The following is a 25,095-nucleotide window of genomic DNA, read 5'->3' as shown; positions in this document are numbered from 1 at the left end:
TGGAACTGAATGCTCGCATGCGATTCCACGCGCTAATCCAGACACAATTATGCTGACAATAATGACGATTTATCATTTAAATGAACAGTTTTACAGTATTCACGTTTTAATCTGGAGCACAAATGACTAGCACATAATATCTACATTATGTTACCCGGGCAGTCTCTGAAAAGAAAAGGGTCCATTAAAAATGTTCTAGGGAGAACACTGGCGAATTTATTCGTGGAAAAATCTGAACAAACAGCACTCGAGACTGCACCACTAAAACCTAAGGTGTGTGCCTTTGCTATGTAAACGACACCTTTGTAATCTGGAGCCATGGAGAGAACAACTACAGCTTTTTCTACAGCATCTGAATAGAATCAACAGAAATATTCAGTTCACTACAGATAGAAAGTGAACAAAAACTAGCTTTCCTCAATATTCTGGTAATGAGGATGCCGATTTAAACTTCGGAAACTCAGGGTACCGCAAGCCAACCCATACAAACCGCTATCTGCAGATGATGTCCAACCACCATCAGCGACAAATATACGCAGTGGTAAAAATGCTAGCTGACTGTGCGAAAAGAATCTGTAAACCACGACACACTTAAACTAGGAGTTCAGCCACCTTAATACGACCCTACATGCTAATGGGTACAGCCATAAAGTAAACAGCGAACACTCTATCTCAAGTGTCCAGCAACCAGGCAGAAAGAAGAAGAGTGGCCGGCAGCTAAAGCTTTTCTGCCGTACACTGAGGAAATAATTGGGAGGCTACTGGAGTCCCATGGATTAGAAAACATAATAACAGAATTATTACTAAGATCTGCTAAAGACAAGCGCCATCCTCACACACTGCAGGCATCACGATGAGTGGGGAAAAAAACCCAGAAAAGTCACCAGCTGCCAAACACTGGCTGCTAGCAGACCACGACATACTGTTCAGCAACTCTAAAATCCTGGCAACTGGAGTCTCTTATTCCTCTCGGCTACAAAGGGAAGCCATTGAGATCCTGAAGCACACGAACAGTTTCAACTGCAAGGAAGAATCTGAATTGGTCAACAAAGCCTGGAGGACATGGTGGCCATGGCAGGCCAAAAAAAGAACAACGGTCGAGCAGTTTACCTGTCCCTGCCAGGGCAGGTCAGTCAAGGCTGCGCTCCGCATAGCTTCAATAATTAGCCGCAAGAACTGCCAATCAGCGACTGCCCCACCACCACGGCAGCGTACTGCAGCCTGCACTATACACTGAAGGGGAACTGTGATACCGATACCACTCAATTCCATTGACCGGTACGTAGCAGTCAAGATGCTGATACCGAATGCAGATTTTCGGTGAAATGTTCTGGGACAACGGTCTACAAACCCAGAATATATAAATATGTATTATAGTTTTTAGTTCTCTATAGAAAAGGCTGTCTCTGAAAATCTTATTTCTCCCTCTCAACATAGGAAAAGAAACTGTATATTACTAACATGTGAACATCAATTTGCACATAACTCAACCATGAAAAGACACATCACTCTTGAGCAGAAGGCCGTCATACATAACAACATCCTATTATCTATGAAATAACAACTATAAAACATATATACAACAATAAGAAAGAATATTTATTGCTAAAGAGAGCTATGATCTCTGTATGTAACATTCAAAAATATTGTTTAAAAAAAGAATGTCTCCTTATAAATTAATAAATTATCTTCCAGCACTAGTTCTATGATTCAAATCAAGTGGAATGCAAAGACAGCAGCATAAAAGATGCTATTTTCACTCAGACATCATCTCTATTATTTTGAACTAACAGAATTAAGTTTGCATTTACAAAGTGGAAATATGAAAGATATTTCCCTTGAAAAATTCTACCTTGGCAAGTTTTATGATTTCTTATCCTCCTTAATCTTGTGCAGCATCAGCTCCATGCAAGCCTTTGCGTCCTCAGCACTGTCGTGGCCTCCCTCCGACTCCTGTATTATCTTCTGCAGCCGCTCTCGACACAGCGTCTTCAATGCCCTCTTTTTCGGAGGTCCATCTCGGTGGGGGAATACGATACTGGTGTCTACGACAGTGCTGTGTATGAGCTTCAAAGCTTTAAAATCACTTTCTAAACTATGGCCTAAAAGAATAGTTTTATCATTGAATAAGCTAAGAAGAACAGACTGCACATCATATATACTCGTAGTGATATCTTTCAAGTCCTCTTCTTTGATACCACTAAAATGCGTATTGTAGTCCAGGATGGGTCTCCTAGGCTTGACCAGGGTTTCGTATACCGTCTCCAAATCCATTCCAATCACAGTCACACGTGTCAGTTCTAATCCAAATGTTGTATAACACATCTCGCAATCTAGAGCATAAATACCATAGTTACCATCGGCAGGTACTTCCTCCCTGGACAGAGTCTTGACAAAACCACGCATCTCTTTGGGATCAAACGTCTCCGATACGTGGCACGAAGCTAACGTACAACCCGTATCATCCGAACCTCCGTGACAACAGCTGTACTGAGATTCCCAGATCCCGTTAGCTTTGGTTTGATGAGCTCTACCCCAATGATAAATACATTGTTCTTTCTTTAATGGGAAACCTTGTTTGTTCACGTAATAAGTAGTGTTGCACCGAACACAAACACGCTGTAGTGACTCACTTGAAGACACAGCTTTCTTTGGCATCACATGGAACACTGCTAACCCTTTTTCTTCTGGATGGGGACAGGGATAACCATTAGTCTTCAACTCCTCCTCGGTCATTAAATAGCGAGACATTTCTTCGTAAAGGCTTTTTGTTGGAGGCTTCTTGATTTTCTCGATGCTCCATGATCCTTTTGGTTTTTTGTCCATTCCAGCTAGTACCGATGTGTGCGACTGGACACGTTGACTAGATGCTGCCTTCCCTACCTGATTTAAAGCACTCTTACGAAGACGATTAATCATATTTGGCATGAGGTTGGAATACACAAGTCTCGTACTACTTCGATTAAAAATGGCTAATTCTTCCTGAACAGCTTTGTCAAACGCCTCCTTCTGGGTTGGACAGAGCTTAAGATATTCATCCACCAGAATGTTCAGATAATTCTGACGGATTGATACCGGGATTTTGCCGCCTGCTTCTGCTATGACAGGTCTCACTAAAATATCTGATGGTGGCTTGTGAGCTATCCTTCGACCGTGTTTAGGGGCTGTCTGGGCTATTGTCTGAGTGCGAGGGATAGATGGAAGGATGTTTGGTTTACTAATACCTGTATATGGTAATGGTGGTCTTGAGGGAGGTACATTTTTTGATGTGGGATTAGGATTTGTATGGCAAGTGTTCAGCCATTTTTCCACCTTAGTCTTTGCACTAAGAAGCAACGGAACATTAGAAACATGAGCTATGCGAACGCGGTTTGCACCCTGTTGCTGTTGTGCTGCATTTTCTTCTGCAGCTTGACTCTCCTTAACTTTTCTGATCCGATCAAGGAGCATCTGTTTAGGATTTAATTTTGGCCTCTGATTTGTTAGGTTAACATTAATAGGAGGTACAACAGTATTTTCTGTACCCTTATGTGCAACACGCTTTTTGCCAGTCACTACAAGTTCTGGTTCTTGCAATTTCATGGGGGTTTCAGAAGTCTGTTTAGTAGGAACTACAGTTGGTTCATAAGTTTTATATATCTCGTAACACTCCCGCTCTAGCTCTGAGTCACAGCTCGATTCTCCTAGATCGCTTGGCAATTTGATACTGTCTGTGACCTCTAGCTCTTCTTCGCTAGAACTCGCCACATCTAGAGGCTGTTGAGGCTGCGTCTCCACGGCAGGTGTCTCATTCACGGCGGCGACCTCCTGCTCCTCCTCTATCTTCGGTGGCTCCTCTGTTGATGATACCCATGAAGAATATGATGTCTCACTGTGTAGAGGAGAAGGAAGAGACATTGGCACTTCAGAAGTAGTTTTTGACTTTGTCTCTTCAGCACGGTGAACCGGTTTCTCTGATGAACTTTTCTTCTTTTCTTTACTACTCTTTCCTGATGAGTCCTTTCTTTTGTGTTCACCTCCACTGTTCTTCTCTCTCCGCTTGTCTCTTGACTTGCTATCTTTGTGCGACTTCTTGGGCTCTTGATTTTCTTTGGTTTTGGTCTTTCTATCTGATGATTTTGTACTTTCCCTTCTCGATTGAGACTTATCTTTAGAACTTTTATGCTTCCCATCATCACAACGTTGCTTTGACGAATCTTTCTTCTTGTGTTTGTCTTCATGACGAGATGATGAAGAATGTCGTCTTGAATTGCTAGAGGAATGATGATCCTTGCTTTTTTTCTTATCGTGATGACTACTTTTGTGCTTACTGCTACTACGATCACTCCTATGTTTCGAATTACTTGTCTTAACGTCACTACTTCTGCTACGATGCTTGGAGGAGTTATCCCTACTACTTTTCTTCTCTTCACTACGGTGCTGATTCGTTTTGTGTTTCTTATGACTGCCACTATACTTTTCACTACCACTACCGTCAGTCGAACTCAAACCCTCGAATTCACTACTAGACTGCTCACGATGGTTAGATATTTTATTTGTACTTTTTTTCTCATCACTACGATGCTTGCTAGAGCTAGATTTGTTTGTTGCTCCACTGTCCTCTTTTTTCCTATCACTACTAGCACTTTTTCGCCTCTGTGAATCGTACTTACTTGATTTACGTTTCTCACTTTTCTTACTATCACAGTTATAGGTGTTGTTACTCGACTCATGCTTGTTGTCCGTCTCTGTATCCTCGTCACCATCACTAATACTGCTAGTATCTTGATCGTTGTTAGCGGGACTACTATCTTCTTCGCGACGATCATACTTCTTGTGATCATCGTTATCAGAACTAACACTCGCACTCTGCTCCTCATCACTGTTGGATCCCTTCTTTTTACTTTCTTCACTTTCACTATTAACTTTTCCCTTGTCTTTATGTCCATGATGACTAGATTTTTTATGGCTGCCACCATCACTTTTACTTCGTTTCTTACAATACTGGTAAGATTCACTATCTCTACTCTTGTTCCTACTATCACTACTGCCTTTACGGTGCCTATCAGATTCACTTTTTGAACTACTGTCTCTGTGTTTATTCTTAGTACTGCCCTTATCGTGTGAATCTGACCTGTGCTTAGTACCGGTACGACTCCTTTTAATCTCTTTATCACTACACTTCTTATAATCACTTTCTTCTTCACGATGTTTCCTTTTCTTATCATTTTCATTTCCCTTTTGTTCACTGCTAGTTTTAGTAAAATTGTCACTTTTCACATCCGGACTTTGAGGAAGATGTGTGTCAAACTCAGTGATACTATCCTCTTGTATATCTTTAACACACTCGCCACTATCAAATTCTTCATTTTCATCCCTGCTTACTAAATCAATTTCTTCATTAACTCCGACATCCTCATTTGAAACTTTACCTTCATCATTTGACGACTCTTCACTAAACTTAGCAGTTTCATCTTCAGAGATGCTGCCTTCCCCTCCAATGGGAAGTAAGCTGTTCACCTGTTCACATTCAGTCAGACGATTTGGACTTGTACTAGATGATACCTGATTATTCTGGTTGGGAGCAAAATAGGAGTACCCTTTATTGCTCCAGTCAGGTTCAGGAGAGAGTCTGTAAATTTTATCCCAACTATGCTGTAGGCCTACATTGACTTCTGGGTCCTTTTCTCTCTCTTGGAATACTTTAGGTCTCTTTGGCACAGTTGATGTCTCACTTGTACTTGGTCTCTTTATTGGAGCACTAGGAGTTCTTATCAGGGACGGATGGTATGCTGCTAGGTTATGGAGCTTGTGCAGTACAGCCTTAGGTGTTGGATTGTAAGTTGGAACAGGTTGCTGGACAGGAACACTTTTGGGGGTTGGAGGTGGGCTTTCAACAACAGTATCGTCATTTTCTGGAGTTCCAGACAAAACTCCGGCTTGTTGCAATGCAGATACGGCATCGGAGGCGAGTTTTATGAGATCACCAATATCTTTCTGAGATAATGCTTGTTTTACAGGCGGTTGGCTGACGGAAGGTTCAGACTTCGGGTGCTTAAAATGACAGTGAGGTCTACTACAGCCCCCAGTATCAAAGTACGGACAATCTATTTCACTGAAATAACCCGCGGATGGTAACATTATTCTTGAACTCACATCCTAACCTCTTGAAACACAGTTCCAAATAAACTAATCGACATATTTCGAAGAGATTAGTTGGGTGAGATGATCAGTGATGTTTTACGTTTGACTGTTCACAAGGGATTCAAGCACTAATTAAGTAATTTTAAGCATACAGTGATACATTTGACGGACGGTTCATAAGTTTGAAGTTTACGTCCTGAAGTATCTCGCACTACGATTGGTTACGACAAATCTTTTTCTCTTTGACTCCATGGAAGTTTAAATCTCTCACGTTAAACAAACTTTGTCGTAAATAAGGCAGAACATAACTATATTTATTTCTTCCTCTCATTTCATGTAATAAATATACGGTACATTACGAGATCAGCTGTATGAGAGAGAAAAACAAGATCTTTTGAGGTGAACGAGGATGAAATTGCTAAGGTTGCTAACCCTGTATAAGCTATGACAAAGGAACACCCAAGTTGCAAAACGCTTAAAATCTTAAGAGCATTAGGATATATGATCGAAGCTTAAAATGCACAACACAAAATATTGGATTTGAAAAGTCTCCATTTTAGAAAATACTCTAGCCTAATATTAAGATGTATAATTTACTTCATCCTTCCCCCTGTCCTAAGGAAAAAGAATAATATGAAAAGAAAGAAGTACCGGTAATAAACGTATATAGCTGCCATGAGTATAGTTCTCCTCAGAAAGAATTTTAGACTTGGATTAGGCCTTGCTGCTGTCCCTCTTCCACCGTTCTAACCAGTTTTAACTTTAGTGAAGTCCGACTCGTTGGCTGAATGTACTGGCCTTCGGTTCAGAGGGTCCAGGGTTCGATTCCCAACCGGGTCGGGGATTTTAACCTTAATCGGTTCATTCCAGTGGCTCGGGGTTGCGTGTGTGTGGCGTATTCAGCATTAGAAATCATCCTGGGTACGGCCGACATCTTCACAGACATCAGGTCGCCTAATAGGCCGTTTACGAGGAAAAGACCCGCACCAGGCCTTTCCGGAGGCCATACGCCATTATTATAACTTTAGTGAAGAGAGTCAAATAATAAAGGTGCGGTACAAATCAAGTTCCAAATGAGGATGCTGCAGTTAATGTTACCGGTACCTATGAAAATAAAATAACATATATTGAAATTCAATGTAGGTAGCTGACTCAAGTAGATTTCTACTCAATAAGGGTTTGAGATTTGAAGACGTTCCTTCTCGATCTTGTAGCCTATTAAGACTTTGGTTTGCCAAACACTCATGCCTGAAGATACTAATTTTAATCAACTGCCGGTACATTAAGACATTAAGGCACAAGTGTCCTATATCATACCATTCCTAGTAGGAATCTTTTTTATGACTACCTACTTCTCCCTTCATAATTAGCCTACCAAGACATCTCTTCTACGACCGGACCGGAGGTGGCTTGCTAGGTAGGTGCGTAGATAGGTGTGTTGGTGAATGGTCAGCGTGCTGGCCTTCAGTTCAGAGGGTCGGGGTTCGATTTCTGGCCGGGTCGGGGATTTTAACCTTCATTGGTTAATTCCAATGGCCCGGGGACTGGGTGTTCGTGCTGTCCCCAACATCCCTGCAACTCACACACCACACATAACACTATCCTCCACCACAATAACACGCAGTTACCTACATATGGCAGATGCCGCCCACCCTCATCGGAGGGTCTGCCTTACAAGGCACTCGGCTAGAAATAGCCACACGAAATTATTATTATTATTATTATTATTATTATTATTATTATTATTATTATTATTATTATTATTATTATTATTATACACCATTGCCTGCTGTCCATCTCACAACATTATAGAGGTCATTTTTCAGTTGCTCACAATCTTGTAATTTATTACTCTGTACAGAATAACATCATCCGCAAAAAGCCTTATTTCTGATTCCATTTCTTCACTCATATCATTTATGTTTATAAGAAAACATAAAGGTCCAATAATACTGCCTTGAGTAATTCCCCTCTTAATTATTACAAGGTCAGATAAAGCTTCGCCTACTCTAATTCTCTCCGAGTTCTGTTTTCTAGAAATATAGCCACCCATTCAGTCACGCTTTCGTCCAGTCCATTTGCACTCATTTTTGCCAGTAGTCTCTCATAATCTACCCTGTCAAATGCCTTAGATAAGTCAATCCTTCTCTATTAACCTTGGGTCAATCATGATACAGTTCATTTGACCTCCTGAATCTAACATATCTGGAATCCTACAAGTTGCGCTTCAGTGGAATAACGTTTCCTGATTTATAGTGTTAATGGGGGATAGTTACCCAGTTGTACTTATTAAAACAATTACTACTATATATTTTCTTCTTCTTCCCCTTCGCTTTTTCTCCCAGAGTGTTGGAGTGGGTTCGTCATGTAAATTTCGCCCAGATTTACAGCCGGAGTAAAAGGATGTATACCGGGCGAGTTGGCCGTGCGCGTAGAGGCGCGCGGCTGTGAGCTTGCATCCGGGAGATAGTAGGTTCGAATCCCACTATCGGCAGCCCTGAAAATGGTTTTCCGTGGTTTCCCATTTTCACACCAGGCAAATGCTGGGGCTGTACCTTAATTAAGGCCACGGCCGCTTCCTTCCAACTCCTAGGCCTTTCCTATCCCATCGTCGCCATAAGACCTATCTGTGTCGGTGCGACGTAAAGCCCATAGCAAAAAAAAAAGGATGTAATCACTATTTTTTATTTCTGTGGTGGTCGGTAGAGTGGTGTATTGCCTGAATATAAGAGGGAAGTGTTGGGAGAAACACGAAGACCCAGTCCCCGAGTCAGAAGAATTAATCAGACATAATTACAATCTCCCACCAGGCCGGGAATCGAACTTGGGACACTCTGAACCGGAGACTTCATCGCTGACCATTCAGACAAGGAGTCGGTCTGATTATATCGTATTTACCCAGAAAACAACAAGAACCACAAACAACAACCCATCGTCTGTGTAGCTCGAATTTCAGTGTATGGTAGTCCGTTACTACTTAGTAGGCCTAATTGTTGCAACCAGATTCATTGGTTCGTTGAAGGACGACTCTTTAGGATCCACTTAAGCAAGTACTTCTTAATGTAATGTACATTATATTTATTAGGGGCCTATTATTATTATTATTATTATTATTATTATTATTATTATTATTATTATTATTATTATTATTATTATTATTATTATTATTACCGTATGTCTATATTTGGAGACAGAGCAGAACTCGTCTTCCTTCAGTTCTTTAATATTAGGATTTATTGTTATTTTGTCCCTGACATTAATCCCACAAAATGTGTTCCGGAAGTGTAAAGCGGTTGTTTTAGTAATTCGGTGAGAATCTGTGTCAATGTGAGCTGCTGAAGATGGAATGATACGTCGTGGCAGCTGTGTGCTGATGGTATTGTAATGATAATGGAGTTGTAGAGTTCACTGGTGCGTTTCTATTCCCAGCCATCAGAAACACATCAGACGGGAGGCGAAACTTTTCTTCTTTTAATGTTCGTTGTCATCTTACCAACATCAGTCCTTAACATGTGAGAATATTCCCTACATTCATCATATTGACGTTATGTATCTGGTGTAGGCCTGTATACAATATTGTTACACAAAAGTTTTCGCCGGGCGTTCTGAGTCGAAGTTAGTAGGCTCGATCCTGGCTCAGTCCGGTGGTAGGCTATATGAAGATGCTAGAATACGTCGTCGTCAACTACGTGTTGATAGATTTACAGGCACGTAAAAGAACTCCTGCGGCATAACATTCCGATACCTGGGCCTCTCTGGTAACCGTAAAAGTAGTTTGTGTGACTTAACATTATTATTATTATTATTATTATTATTATTATTATTATTATTATTATTATTATTATTATTATTATTATTATTATTATTATTTCGAATAACCCACTTGGAGGGTACGATGACTCAACTTTGGTTACTTTTCATTGTGTTCGATTTCCTTTGCTTCCAAATTTCCTTCATCCTTCGAGAGTGTCGTTCCTTCTCTTCTTGAGTCCACTTTCTTCTAGTTGTTGGTTTCTTCCGCTCCTGAAACGCTGCCTTTTGAACTGCTTCTCTAAAAAGTGTTCTGTTTTTGATTGTATCTGTTTTAATTCCAGCATGTCTTTCTCAATTTCAATGAACCATGTGAGTTTAGATTTGTAACTATTCAGGAGGCTGAAGATGCGCTTGGTTAGTCTGTCATCCATTCTGTAAACGGGTTCAAAAAATTGTAGTCTTCTTTTCCTCATTACGCCAGTTAGTTTTTCAATTTTCAAATATACTATGTAACCTAGCCCTGTGTTTGGTCTTAACCTGTATTCTTGCATTATTATTTCGTTTAGCTCCCAGTATTTTTCTCAGAATTCTTCTTTCAACCCACTCTAGTTTTTCGAGATCTCCAGTTCTTGTTAGTTTAAGTGTTTCTGCCGCAATTATTATTATTATTATTATTATTATTATTATTATTATTATTATTATTATTATTATTATTATTATTATTATTATTATTTAGAATTTGCTTTACGTCGCACCGACAAGATAGGTCTAATGACGATGCGATAGGAAAGGCCTAGGAGTGGGAAGGAAGCGGACGTGGCCTTAATTAAGGTACAGCCCAGCATTTGCCTGGAAAACCACAGAAAACATCTTCAGGGCTGCCGACAGTGGGGTTCGAACCCACTATCTCCCGGATGTAAGCTCACAGCTGCGCGCCCTTAACCGCATGACCAACGCGCCCGGTTTATTATTATTATTATTATTATTATTATTATTATTATTATTATTTACAATTTGCTTTACATCGCACCGACACAGATAGGACTTATGACGACGATGGGATAGGAAAGGGCTATGAGCAAGGAGGAGGTGATTGTGGCCTTAATTAAAGTACAGTCCCAGCATCTGCCTGGTGTGATAATGCGAAACCACGGAAAACTATATTCAGAGCTGCCGACAGTGGGGTTCGATCCCACTGTATTTCGAATGCAAGCTGACAGTTACGTGGCCCATACCGCGGAGCCACTCGGTCGGTTCTTCTTCTTCTTCTGTACGTTGAGACCTTCTAGGGACCACATGTCAGTTTCAATTCATCCTTCCTTGTTGTTTCCCGTATTACATCATTGAAATATGCCTTATTCTTCTCTCCTTGTGACTTCCCCTCTCGGAGAACAATCATCGAACGAGAAATGCAACCATTCAAGCTAAGGGCGCCAATCTTTAAGTTGAGGACTTAAAGATAAAAATTTATAATCAAGCTTGGACGGACTCTTATCACAGGGGTGCACTAATCACTAATCATTAAGCAGGAGAATTAAAAATCAAAAGGCTAATTAAGGCAGATTGATTAAAGTGAACTAGAAAAATACTATTTATTATATTTAATATAAATGACGACGGTTTAACGAGAACTGAATTTAAAATAGAAAATGAATTTAACAAAAAATTGAATGACTCTACTTCGCGAAAACTTGCAATATCTTTAACTCGCTTGCTCACCATGTTGTCTTGTTCTGCTGGTCCTTGGAAAGCTTCCATCCTTGTAGCGGGAACATCACCGGTCGTCTTTGAGATCTCTTCATCTGCAGCTAAGTACCATTCCTGCCTTGCAAATTGCACCCACCACTAATTGGAAGATGACTTCAAAACTAACACTCCCTATTATGCTTTATCCCATATATTGGAGATAAGCCCTAAGTCATAGTTAGAAGAACCACCTTGGGTTTTATGGAGAGGATACTCAATTAAGAATCCTTCCAACTTTACTGAAAATGTTCTCTGAAGTTTCATTTCTATCTAGATTAATACTACCTATTGACTTAGACTGGTTCAAACCGGTCTTGTAGCCGTGCTGTACGTACTTCCTGATGAGAGTGGCTATACACCCCTCATTCAGAATTTCTAAGTATCGAGACGAAGAATCAAGTAGAAGATCAAGTAGAATAATGTAGAATAATATCGATCAGAATCACGTAGAAGAATGTAGAAACTCAATAAGAATCACGTAGAAGATGAAGCCAAGAGCTCCAACACGCCCTTTTATAACCTTCTCTGGCGCTAATTACAGGTCGCTACACGTGGTCCAATCAGATGACACGTCTCTCCCCACTCCAGATATTAGAGATGACGGGTCTTAACCCTGATATCAACTGTTCTTCTATTAGTCCTTTCACTCAGTATCCATGGCAACATGACGCTCCTTTGAAAATATAGGCGGTGATCAGTTTGAATAATTCTGGTCGAAATACGGTAGCTTACGTTAGAACGCTTGAACACGTGCTCGCTTTTCCCAGAACTTGGTGTCTAAATTTGTCCTTCCTTCTTCCTCGGTGATGTGGCAAGATAGAGGAAATCTACTGCAAGTTAATTTTAAACGAATGTCGCAAGAATCGTAAGTGAATATTAGGATATTCAGCCCTCGTTTACAAGTCGTAGTTACAAAGTAATGAAATGATAGTGAGCAAATGATTAAACATGAATTATAATACAATTACATACCAAAATAAATATCATGACGTTAAATTCCTGAATTAATTACACATAATAAAATTAACATAATTACACTGTAACGTCTGGAACGTTACATCCTCAGACCACTTTGGACCGGGGTTTCTTTTCATTCTTCCGTGGAATCCTTCCATCCTTAAAACTTTCTATAATTTCTTCTTCTCTTATTTTTTGTCTTTTTAAATCTTTCCTGACCCCTTGTATCCAGTTCGTTAATGACTTTTTCTCCCAGAGGTGCTTAGATATCTGTTTTGTCAATCTGTTACTATCCCTTCTATAGATATGCCCAAAAAATAGCAATCTCCTCTTTCATTCATTCTGCTGTATTGTCTATGTTCTGGTGTATTTCCTCATTATTTCTTAATTACTGTTGTCTTCATTGTACCTGAGATTTTTCTCATGAATCGTCTTTCTTGTACCTCCGGCTTATCTATAGTTCAAAACTAGACATTCACTTCCGTAATGACATTCTGGTTCCACCACATTATTGTTGTGCGTTATTTTAAGATTTTTAGGTAAGCATTTCTTATTGTAGAAAATCTTAGCGATGCCATACGCTTTTTCCATCTTGTGTAAAGTTACTTCTACAGCATATTTTTCTAAACCATTATCTTTAATCAATTCTTCCAGGTATTTTAATTTCTTTACTTTCTCTATTCGACCAATGTCTGTCGTCAAAAATTTTGGAGCGTTTTTTATGTTTGTAATATTTTTTGTTTCCACAGAGATTCTCAAACTTATTTTGTTGGCTATTGCTTCCAATACAGGGGCCGGTGACCTTAGATGTTAGGCTCCTTTAAACAACAACAATAATAATAATAATAATAATAATAATAATAATAATAATAATAATAATAATAATCATCATCATCATCATCATCATCATCATCTTCCAATAGATTGATTTTTGTTCTTGCATCTGTCAGGCTCTCCAGAAGTATAGCAAAATCGTCTGCAAATGTCAGGCAATTAATTTCTACACCCTTGTCGCCTAAGTTATTGGCGAAAATTTTATATTCTTTTAAGTTTTCATTTCAAATTCTTACAATTTTCTCTAGGATGCAGTTGAACAGAGTTGGCGATAAGCCACCGTCTTGCCGTAAACAGATAGGTTTTAATATTTCGCCCATAAAATTTACTTTTGAAACTGAATCTGTGTTTACCGTATTAGGTTTACTAATTTAGATTTCACTCCAAATTCTTGTATTTTTTCCCCCCTAAGGTTTCTCTATCAGTAGAATCAAAGGCTTTTATAAAATCCACAAATGTCACTACTATGTCCTTGGAGTTCAGTATTCTATAACGAAGTATTGATTTTAAATTAAATATTTGTTCGGAGCAAGATCAACTTTTTCGAAATCCATTCTAATATCATTATTGTAAAATTGAATCTGTATAAACAAATTCGTGGAAACCGTATTCTTCCATGCCAATTGGTTTTAAAAATGCAAGGGTTTCAGAGAAACATGCAAAAACTGAATAATAATAATAATAATAATAATAATAATAATAATAATAATAATAATAATATGGCCTCAGCTATCGTGTGCACACATTTTTTTTATGTCGTCTGGCTGTCTGCTCGTCAATTTCGACGTTTCCGTTGTACTTTAGGCGTAATTAACGGCAGAGTAATCCGAATTTCTCTTGGATGCCTATGTTGAAGTTTTAATGAATTTTGTCGGGTGAAAAAAGTGCATTTAAATTGAACTACAACTTGGTGAATATATAACATTTGTTCCTGAAACGAGTTTAACAAGTGATTCTTCAATATCCTCAGATTATTTAGTAGGATGAAAATCTGAAAATATGCCTACTAAAATTAAGTAGAACCCCTCTTCAAGGGATCACGTGTTAAATGCGAATTAAGTGGGAAACTGCCAAATACAGATTCTGTCTTGCCAGAAATTTGGCGGTAAACTGATCGATGTCTTTTTTTAATATTTTTATCGGTAGGCCTACAATCACCCACTGGAGATAGAAAATCCAGTGTTCAATATGTGTGTACTTTTAAGCGTCTTGTCTTGAAGGATGGGTCTGCTTACGGGAATTGTAGAGTTCTAGGACTGATGAAGCCATTCAGTTAAAATCTTCTCCAAATGGTCGTGTTTCCGCTTGCTTCGTGTCAAAGAGACAATAATAGTTATCTTATCACGATTCTTTATTACTGTCTTTAATGTTGATTATGGGATTCCTAATATCCAGTGACTTGTATATGATTGAGCACAGTGGTTTCATCATACTTCCTTAAGATTTCTAATTTCGTTTTACACTAAGACTACATTTACAGCTGAAGTGAACTAGATAGTTCACTAAATAGCCGGATGTGACCTCGAAAGTCGTGATCCAAAGCTATATAAGCAATCAAGTCCGTAAGTTGCTTGTGTGATAACTTGTACACTAAACAAACAAGAATACCTCTTGGGCAGTTTAATCCCGAGTTGTCACCATTAGGACACCGCCTTCGTAATTCAGTACTCCACCGTCATGTCACTTTCTAGAATAATACGTCTGTATATCAGGCCGTGATTTAAGCATACATGTTCAATCTTCTTCTTCTTATTCTTTTCTAGCCTGTTTCAATCCACTGCTGTATATAGGCCTTTTCCATATGCTTCCATCGTCTTCGGTCTTGAGCCACTTGGAACCAGCGTGTTCCAGCCAACAGCTTTATGTCATCGAGCCATCTCTTCTGGGGTCTTCCAGTGCCTCTCTTGTGTTCCCATGGTCTCCAGTGAACAATCCTAGAGGCTCACCTGTTGTAGTCTTGTCGAGCTACGTGTCCTACCCATTGCCATTTTAGTCTTGCTATTCTCTCTAGGATATCTGTTACATTCGTTCTTCTCCTGATGTCCTCTGAACAGATCTTATCCCTAAAGACTGATCCCTAGCATCTGTCGCTCCATGTCTCGTTGTGTTCGCTGAAGCTTGCGAGCACTTTCCTTTGTCAGAGTCATCGTTTCCAGACCGTAAGTAGTAACTGGCAGCACTCACGTACTGTAAACCCTGGTCTTCAGGTTAATTGGAACGTCCTTGTTGGTCAGGATGTATCTTAGTTTTCGGAATGCCATCCAACTCATGCCTATTCTGCGAGGAATTCCTGCACGTTGGTTGTCTTTTCCAAGTTTGATTTTGTGTCCAAGATAAATGTACTCACCGACAGCTTCTATACCGTATATTGGTTTACCATTTTAAGTGGTTGACTGTCTGGGCTTAGTATTTTTTGTTTTATTAATGTTCATTTCCAAACCAATCTTAGCAGAGGCAGTTTTTAATTCTTGGGTTATGCTTTCTTTTTTTTTCTTTTTTTTTGCAAGTTGCTTTACGTCGCACCGACACAGATAGGTCTTATGGCGACGATGGGACAGGGAAGGGCTAGGAGTGGGAAAGAAGCGGCCGTGGCCTTAATTAAGGTACAGCCCCAGCATTTGCCTGGCGCGAAAATGGGAAATCACGGAAAACCATTTTCAGGGCTGCCAACAGTGGGGTTCGAACCTACTATCTCCCGAATACTGGGGTTATGCTTTCTAGCTCATCTAGATTTTCACTTAAGAGCACAATGTCATCGGCAAAACGCAGGTGGTTCAAATATAACCCGTTAATTTTTATTCCTTTATTATCCCAATGAAGGGTTTTGAATACATCTTCCAAGGCAAGGGTAAACATCTTTGGAGAGATTGTGTCACCTGGTCGAACTCCTTTGCCAACTGGGATTATATTGGTGATGAGATTTTTTGTCCACTCTGACTAGTAGTTATGAATTGAGCTCTGGGGCACGATCTGATTTTAATCACAAGGACACTTCGGTATCTCAAGGGCAACATGAAACTGACAAGCAAAAATTTCAGGAACTAAGGACTGTAAGATAACGAAAAAGCAACCTCGATATTCTGCAAGAATATAGGTTTAAAAAGCGGAGGGAACGGGGCAACTCGTTCAAGATGGTTGCTGACCAATACGGTACTTAACAAAACCAGAAAGTAAAGGGTGTATTGTGGGTTATTTTACACATTAAAGACTAAATTGAGAACAAGCATTGCTAGAATAATTAAAAATATTCCTCGAATGAAGCGTAATAGGCCGAATTCGTACACACGATATGGGGTAATTTTTAAGAGCGTCGCATGTGAAGGCACTTTTCACTGAATTTTTTAAAACGTAGACTTGCGTTTCTCAACAACAGGTATATGGAAATAAAAAAATTAAGACGCTTTTAGTATTTTGGGTAGAACGCATACCTATATCGCCGATTATGTTTAATGTTTATGTTTAATGTCTCAATTGGCAGATAAAAGAGGAGGCTACCTGTTGAAACAAATTGAAAATATGAAAGTAGTGTTCATGAAATACGGTAGTGCTTCAAATAAAGGCAAAATGTGTGCTAAATGTGGGACGTCACACGCATACTCTGTTATAAGATGGCGCTGTGTTGACGCGCGCTTAATTGGAGGTTAGTTGTCGTTGCGAATACATCGTGGTCCATGGGCGCCCGCAAGGGGGGACGAGCCCTCCCCCCTCCTGGAATTCTAAAAAGGTTGATGTTCAATTGTTTAGTATCATACCAGATTATTTCATAAACTGAACTTACTAGCATCTGTTATAATCTTTCCCCTGTGGGTGGGGGCGGTAGAATAACACCCACGGTATCCCCTGCCTGTTGTAAGAGGCGACTAAAAGGGGCGTCAGAGGCTCTAAAATTTGGAGCGTGGGTTGGCGACCACGGGGCCCTCAGCTGAGTCCTGGCATTGCTTCCACTTACTATTGCCAGGCTCCTCACCTTCATCTATCCTATCCGACCTCCCTTGGTCAACTCTTGTTCTTTTCTGACCCCGACGCTATTAGGTTTGCGAGGGCTAGGGAGTCTTTCATTTTCACGCCCTTCGTGGCCCTTGTCTTCCTTTGGCCGATATCTTCATTTTTCGAAGGGTCGGTCCCTTCCATTTTTTCTCTCTGATTAGTGTTATATAGAGGATGGTTGCCTAGTTGTACTTCCTCTTAAAACAATAATCACCACCACCACCACTCTGTTATAATCGGAAATTTCTGTAAACAATTTAATGTTGCTGACCTTATATTGGTTTATATATTCAAGAAAATTGCTTATGTCCCCCCCCTCCCTGGAAAAGATCCTGCGGGTGCCCATGTAAATTTAATAATAGAATGGCAGTTCACAGATCCATACTACACATAGTTATTACCCACATTCCAAGTGTACCACGTTCTATCGAGTAAAATTTTCCACATAATATTTCTCTTTTATTTCTAATGAGTACCGTAAGTCTAAAACTGGGGAGCCTCCGTGGCTCAGGCTTCTCACCGCTGGGTTCCGTGGTTCAAATCCCGGTCGCTGGACAAAGCGGAGGCGGGACAGGTTACTCCGGTTTTCCCTGTCATTTTCATTCCAGCAACACTCTGCAATATCATTTCATTTCATTAATCACTGCCCCAGAGGAGTGCGACAGGCTTCGGCAACCGGCACAATTCCTATCCTCGCCGCTAGAAGAGGGCTTCATTCATTCCATTCCTGACCCGGTCAAATGACTGGAAACAGGGTGTGGATTTTATGTCTAAAAGCCTGCGACCGTTACAATAGGGACATTCTACCACCAATTTTGTTATTTTAACTCCACTTAAGAGTTGTTAGGTGCTGTCAGCAATGCTCAAGAAGTACCATCCCGTTACTTTAATATTGGAAATCACCTTCTCTGTATGGTTTGTTACAGGACACAGGAAGTTAGATGGAATTCAAGTCACGCTCAAGAATGCGGACTTGTGGAGACGTTTCAGCGCCGTGGGAACAGAGATGATAATCACTAAGACTGGACGGTAAGCAGGCTAAGCCAACATAAATCTAAAGTTTTCAAAATATATGTTATTATTGTCTATTGCGCTGAACTAGTGAAGACCGGGCGAGTTGGCCGTGCGCGTAGAGGCGCGCGGCTGTGAGCTTGCATCCGGGAGATAGTAGGTTCGAATCCCACTATCGGCAGACCTGAAAATGATTTTCCGTGGTTTCCCATTTTCACACCAGGCAAATGCTGGGGCTGTACCTTAATTAAGGCCACGGCCGTTTCCTTCCAACTCCTAGGCCTTTCCCATCCCATCGTCGCCATAAGACCTATCTGTGTCGGCGCGACGTAAAGCCCCTAGCAAAAAAAAAAACAAAAAAAAAAAAACTGGTGAAGCTGTCAGCTTACATTTGAGCGGCGAAAGCAGTAACTACGAGGTGCGCTGTGTTGCCTTAGTTACCTCAGCCGGCAATATCATTTTTAATACAGACAATGTATATAACCTAGGCCTAATGGAATTCAATAAACTTTGACCCATACGTAAGCTCGTGCTAGTAATTTGAGCATTTAAGACAGAACACGTCATTCCCGATTTAATATATGAGATCTCATAATCACACCAACTGATGATAATTAAAACAACAAATGTACAACACAAGGCCGTACCCAGGGGGGAGGTTAGGAGGGGGGCTCAAACCCCCTCCGAAATAAAAATGAACTTCACAAATTTAAACAGCCTACAGTAAATTAGAAAAAAAAATAGTATTTGCAAGTCCGCCTCTGTGGTGTAGTGGTTAGAGTGATTAGCTGCCAGCCCCGGAGGCCTTTGAAATTTGAAATGTGGTGCGAGGACTGAAACGGGGTCCACTCAGCCTCGGGAGGTCAACTGAGTAAAGGTGGGTTCGATTCCCACCTCAACCATTCTCGAAGTGGTTTTCCATTTCTCCTCCAGGCAAATATCGAGATGGTACCTAACTTAAGACCACGGCTGCTTCCTTCCCTCTTCCTTGTCTATCCCTTCCAATCTTCCCATCCTTCCACAAGGTCCCTGTTCAGCATAGCAGGTGAGGCCGCCTGGGCAAGGTACTGGTCCTCCTCCCCCTGACCCAAAAGTCTGCCCTTGAGGCGGTAGAGGTGGGATCCCTCGGTGAATCAGAGGAAAAAACCGATCAAACAAGTGCATTTAACGTATAAAATGTGTGCCATCTTTAAATGTTTATCTGTGAATGTAGTTAACAAATTTACTGAAAACACAAATGGAAATTTTAAGGTACTGCTCTAAAACTCAAACTTTTCTTTCTGAAAATCTATTTGATATTAGTTACTATAGCGTTTGTTTTTCGGACCACCCTCCAAATCCTAACTTCATCCGAAAAAATATAAATAAACAAATTTCAGTAAAGGCATATCTTAAGCTTGTTCGGAAATCACTGGTGGAAGCAGGAGTGTATCTGGATGGGAAAAGGTTATAACGGAACAACTTGTCATAACTAAAGGTTCGAATCGTCAAGAAACTTATTGATCACAACAATCATATCTGGGGTAGGATTATATAACAAACAAGAAACTCGGGTAGGAAAAGGGTGTTTGAGATGTACTAGCTACTAGGTGTTGCGAAAGCTTCTGACGAGGGGAAGGAGTCGATGGACATTGAAAAAATAAATGATCAGCGTCTCCGTCACTCTCACCACAGGTGCAGTGGGGCAAGTTACTACTACTACTACTAAAAGTTTTCATTCCTTCCCTGAAGGGGGAGGCGGGCCTCTTACACGGTGACGCCGTCTTTCAGGCCGGGAGATTTGTTACGGTGAAGGAGATGTGCGATGAAGGTGAGGGGGGTGGGCGGCCGTGGCCTATACTACGAACTGTCGCGGCATTCATTTTAGTGAAGGAGAATGGAAAGCCACGGAAAACCATTCTCAGGACAGCCGACGGTTGGGGCCAGCCGTGAGGTCCAGCCTTGTCCCGTCTCTCGAATGCAGAGGCATAGAGCCACGGTAGAGCCGTGGCCACCCCTCCTCTGCTCGGTTGGCCGGTCAGAGTACAGAGCTGTTGGACCACGGGCAAACCGTGGCCTCTTAAGGGACGAAACCCACTCTGCATATACCGACGCAAGTTAGTAACGTGAAACCTATATTTATTTTGGGGTATGGGGGCATGATTGAAGCGTAAACGAATGATATTAGTGATATGGCGGCGGGAATAAGATCCCTTCATGAGCCAGGATTTCTGAGGGATACGAGGGTGTATTTATACAGTAATAATATCGTGGCGGACTCAAATTGTGTGTTTTAGCAGGTTGATGTGAGACGAACAAACTGATGTATGTGTCAAATTCATATGTTGCGTAGTGTTCGCTGGCGCCATCTCTTAGTGAAACCGGAAAAGACTTATGCATACACCTGGTATTCAACTCAAAGGAGGTCAAAATAAACTGGCCAGAAGAAAATAAGTCGGACCCCCAAGAAATGAATGTCACGGACATCATAGAAGATCGTGGAGAGACCTAAGAAAAAAACTTTTAGGAAGTGGTCCACAGAACGCAAGATGCAACACACTGCATTCATGAAGATATTTTGGGAGGATAAGAAGACGAAAACAATCAAGCCAACGAACAAGTTCAAACGCGCCCTTTGAATGAGCATAGCGACGAAAGAAAGAAAGAAAGAAAGAAAGAAAAAAGAAAGAAAGAAAGAAAGAAAGTCGCTTATTCTGTTATTATTTTCTTAAAACTACGATTTCTTCGTGTAGCAACACACGAGCGTTCTGCTAGTTTATTATGAATAACGGAAAGATCATCCTTGGAAGGTCGTGGAATGGTTTGATCAATGCTTTACTGTCACATTTCGCATTTCCTCACCATTCATATTCAAACCTTCCTCTTATCTGTTTCCAAACAAACACACACAGTGTACATTTTCATGCTGTGGTGTTGATGTCTAGCCGCGCGCCCGTCCGAGTGTTTACCAGTTTGCCTAACAAACACTTCTTATCTGTGTAGCCCTAGCATACGACCTCTAATTTTCAGAAATAACGCAGAACTTTCCATGGTATTTTGCTTTGTAACACTGTTGTGCGCCATGTAGACTTATCTGCTCGAGTCTTCGCACGCATAGAAATACATTTTGTGGTCATAGATAGAACTAATGAAAACTATAAACCGTTGGCGCCGTTAGTTGGAGCCCATCTCAATATCCCCTATTCGGGGCCTAATGGTTTGTTTGCAGATATAAATAATTTTTCGTTCGCAGTTTGACATTGATATCTAGGTCTGGAATAAGAATATATTGGACCTATTTAAACCAAGATTGGAAATGTGTTATTTATTTAATTCTTTAAAGTTTTCAATGAATTGTTTTTCTAATAAAATGGTTTTTGTTGTTACTATACTACGACCCATGAGAATTGAAGTCTGACATGTGAACGGCGAAAACGGTAACTACAAGGGGTGCTGCGTTGCCATAGTTACCTCCGTCCGTAGTAGGCCTAGATCATCCCGAGTGTTTAATAAAACATGTAGGACTGATGGAATTCAATAAACTTCGAGCCGTTCCTAAGCTTGTGGTAATAGTTTCAGCATTTACATGAGAATACGTCTTTGCCAATAAATATTAGACCTCAGTAATCAGTAACAAAACCACCAACTGCTGAAAACAACATTAAAAAATGCACAACAAAGCATTGCAGTCATGGGATAACTTACATTCATCAGTCAGTCAGTCACTCATAAGGAAGGTATGTTATAATACAGAATATATTGATAGTTGTATTATTTAATGCCAATTATTAATGGTACGGTACATTTCAAGAATAAACGATCATAGAAAGACGATACCGCTACTTCAATCAATCAATCAATCAATCAATCAATCAATCAATCAATCAATCAATCAATCAATCAATCAATCAATCAATCAATCAATCAATCAATCCTGATCTGCATTTAGGGCAGTCGCCCAGGTGGCAGTTTCCCTGTCTGTTGTTTCGTAGCCTTTTCTTAAATGATTTCGGAGAAATTGGAAATTTATTGAACTTCTCCCTTGGTAAGTCGTTTCAATCCCTAACTGCCCTTCCTATACGAATATTTGCCCCAATTTGTCTTCTTGAATTCCAACTTTATCTTCATATTGTGATCTTTCCTAGTTTTAAAGACACCACTCAAACTTATTCATCTATTGATGTCATTCCACGCCAGCTCTCCGCTGACAGCTCTGAACATAGAACATACCACTTAGTCGAGCAGCTCGTCTTCTTTCTTCCAAGCCCAAACTTTGCAACCTTTTTGTAACACTACTCTTTTGTCGCAAATCACCCATAACAAATCGAGCTGCTTTTCTTTGTTTTGTTTTTTTCCAGTTTTTGAATCAAGTAATTCTGGTGAGGGTCCCATACACTGGAACCATACTTTAGTTGGGTTCTAACCAGAGGCTTATATGCCCTCTCCTTTACATCCTTACTACAACCCTTAAATACCCCCATAACCATGTGCAGAGAACAGTACCCTTCATTTACAATCCCTCCCATTATGCTAAAATGGCACCGCTGGGGTCGTTGCCATAGCAACATATCATTTTCGAGCAGCGTTTGTCAACTTTTTCTCGCTGTTAGCGCCAAACGCCAGACTCCAAATCTTGTGGGTCTTTAAATTTAACGGTTTAGCGTCGCTCTAACACATCGGAGGTTTTCGAGATGACTCGAGGATGGGAAAGATACAACATTAGCCGTGGCCTTAGTTGAGGTACATCCCCAGTAACCTATTTTCCTGACGTGAAAATGGGAAACCACGGGAAACAATCTCCATTGCTATCGACGGCGGAATCCACCATTTTCTGAATGCAAGCTCATAGCTACGCGATTTTAACAGGCCAACTCACTCGGTCTGACAGAGAATGGGTTAAAAAATAAATATTGTAATGGATTTATAACACCTTTAAAATTAAAGTATTTAAACTTTATATAGGCCTAGTATATAGTATTCTTTTCCGACTGCACGTGTATGAGGCCCGTTTGATGGCTACTTTGTTGTTAAAGATAGGCTTTTCTCTGCAGGAACGATCTCATTGCTGTCAACATTCAGGATTCATTTTATTTTTCGTTAAATGTAGATTTATTTCTCAAGCAATTAACTGGAAAACAATATCGTTGATTCCTTCATAACAAAAAGTATATCATTCCATTTACGAGGTGGTGTTATTCAAATAATTGTATTGATATTTTTTTTAAAACATTGAGAGAACAGTCTCAATCTTTTATATACAGATCCGACAGTCCTAGGTGATTTTAAAAGTCGTACATTTCGTAAGGCAGTATGTTTGACAGATTTTGGTCTGTTGTCTTCTGCTGTCCACAGACTTGTGTCATTGCATTCTGTGGCGTTACTTTGACGCCACATTTGTGTTCAAATATGAGTGAGTCAGAGATAAGCAAGAAGCGTCCGGGATATTTGCTGTTTGTCCGCAGCAGATATTTCTCTATCGTCTTGGCGCCAGGACCGTCAACAAATCTGTTACCGACTCTTCCCGCTTCGATCCAACACCTCCTAGGTACTTTCTTCACACAAGAACCAGGATTTGGTTAGAGGCAGGATTTTTAATGTTTAGTAATAATTGTATGTCTACCCCTCGGTCTCGTTTCTTGTTACGGGTCGAGGATAGGTGAGATGATTTCTCTGCAGGAAATATCACATTGCCGCCAACATTAATGTTTTACGACTGGATGCCCTTCCCAACGCCAACCTCAGTTGAGAGCTAATGAGGATGAAATGAATGATGGTGAAGGAAATTGGGTAAGGAGGTGGAAGGGATCAGCTGTGGCTTATGAATAGGAAGTGTCCTGGCATTAATGCCAAAGTGAAAACGGGATACTGCAGAAAACCATTCTAACTAGTGGTGAGGCTGTCACCCAGGTGGCAGATTCCCTATCAGTTGTTTACTAGTCTTTTCTTAAATAATTGCAAAGACTTTGGAAATTTAATGAATATTTCCCTTCCTAAATTATTATAAATCTCTTACTCCCCTTCCTATAAACAAATATTGCCCTAATTTGTCGTCTTGAATTCCAAATTTATCTTCATGTTGTGACCTTTCCTACTTTTAAAAACACCACTCAAACTTATTCATATACTAATGTCGTTCCATGCCATCTTTCCATTGACAGCTTGGAACACACCACTTAGTCAAGCAGCTCATCTCCTTTCTTCCAAGTCTTCCCAGCCCAAACTTCGCAACATTTATGTAATGCTACTGTTTTGTCGGCAATCCTCTAGAACAAATCAAGCTGCTTTTCTTGAGATTTTTTTCTAGTTCTTGAGTTAATTAGTCCTGGTGAGGATCCCGTACCCTGGAACTGGGTCTTAAAAGATGGAGACTGAAAAGGATATAAAAGAACTGTGGCTTACAGGCTTACAAAAACAGGAGGAACCACTGAAGAAAACAGTACCCCCCTTCGTTGAAGGAAATAAAGGAGCTACTGAATAAAGATCAAATCCCAACAGTTTAACAGGTGTGGTCCCAAATAAGCCTACTTGAAGTAATAATGAGAATTAATAGGTATTAATAAAAGTAAATAAATGATGATGATCTTATCCAAGTATCCTGAAATGTTGAAAGCGTTCTAGTATGAAGCAGCTACAATAGCTTTATCACTTCATGTAATTAAATCTTCAAGTTGTAATAGATGCTCAAGATCTTGAATTGCACCACAG

At 40.3% G+C, this 25,095-nt stretch overlaps 3 protein-coding genes across 4 annotated transcripts in view; 1 reads left to right on the top strand and 2 right to left on the bottom strand.

The window, feature by feature from the left end:
* The window catches only part of LOC136882314 (gamma-aminobutyric acid receptor-associated protein), a 136,899-nt gene that overhangs the window by 70,120 nt on the left and 41,684 nt on the right, over positions 1-25,095 (bottom strand). The gene's annotated exons all lie outside the window — the stretch shown is intronic.
* Positions 1-25,095, top strand: part of LOC136882215 (T-box transcription factor TBX6) — an 85,987-nt gene that overhangs the window by 51,105 nt on the left and 9,787 nt on the right. Inside the window, exon 2 of the mRNA XM_068229488.1 lies at positions 18,327-18,429. Coding sequence (XP_068085589.1) covers positions 18,327-18,429 — 103 coding nt within the window. The remainder of the gene's footprint in view (positions 1-18,326; positions 18,430-25,095) is intronic.
* LOC136882462 (RNA exonuclease 1 homolog) lies at positions 1,552-6,360 on the bottom strand. Its single transcript, XM_067155121.2, has one exon. The coding sequence runs from the start codon at positions 6,118-6,120 to the stop codon at positions 1,864-1,866; it is 4,257 nt and encodes a 1,418-aa protein (XP_067011222.2). The 5' UTR covers positions 6,121-6,360; the 3' UTR covers positions 1,552-1,863.

This window comes from Anabrus simplex, chromosome 10 (genome assembly GCF_040414725.1).
Source record: "Anabrus simplex isolate iqAnaSimp1 chromosome 10, ASM4041472v1, whole genome shotgun sequence".
Taxonomy (NCBI): Eukaryota; Metazoa; Arthropoda; class Insecta; order Orthoptera; family Tettigoniidae; genus Anabrus; species Anabrus simplex.
Note: the sequence above shows the minus strand (reverse complement) of the source record. Positions and strands in the feature narration are given on the sequence as shown.

Excerpts from the sequence above, each read along its gene's own strand:
- LOC136882462 (XM_067155121.2), bottom strand. The coding sequence starts at position 6,120 with ATGTTACCATCCGCGGGTTATTTCAGTGAAATAGATTGTCCGTACTTT.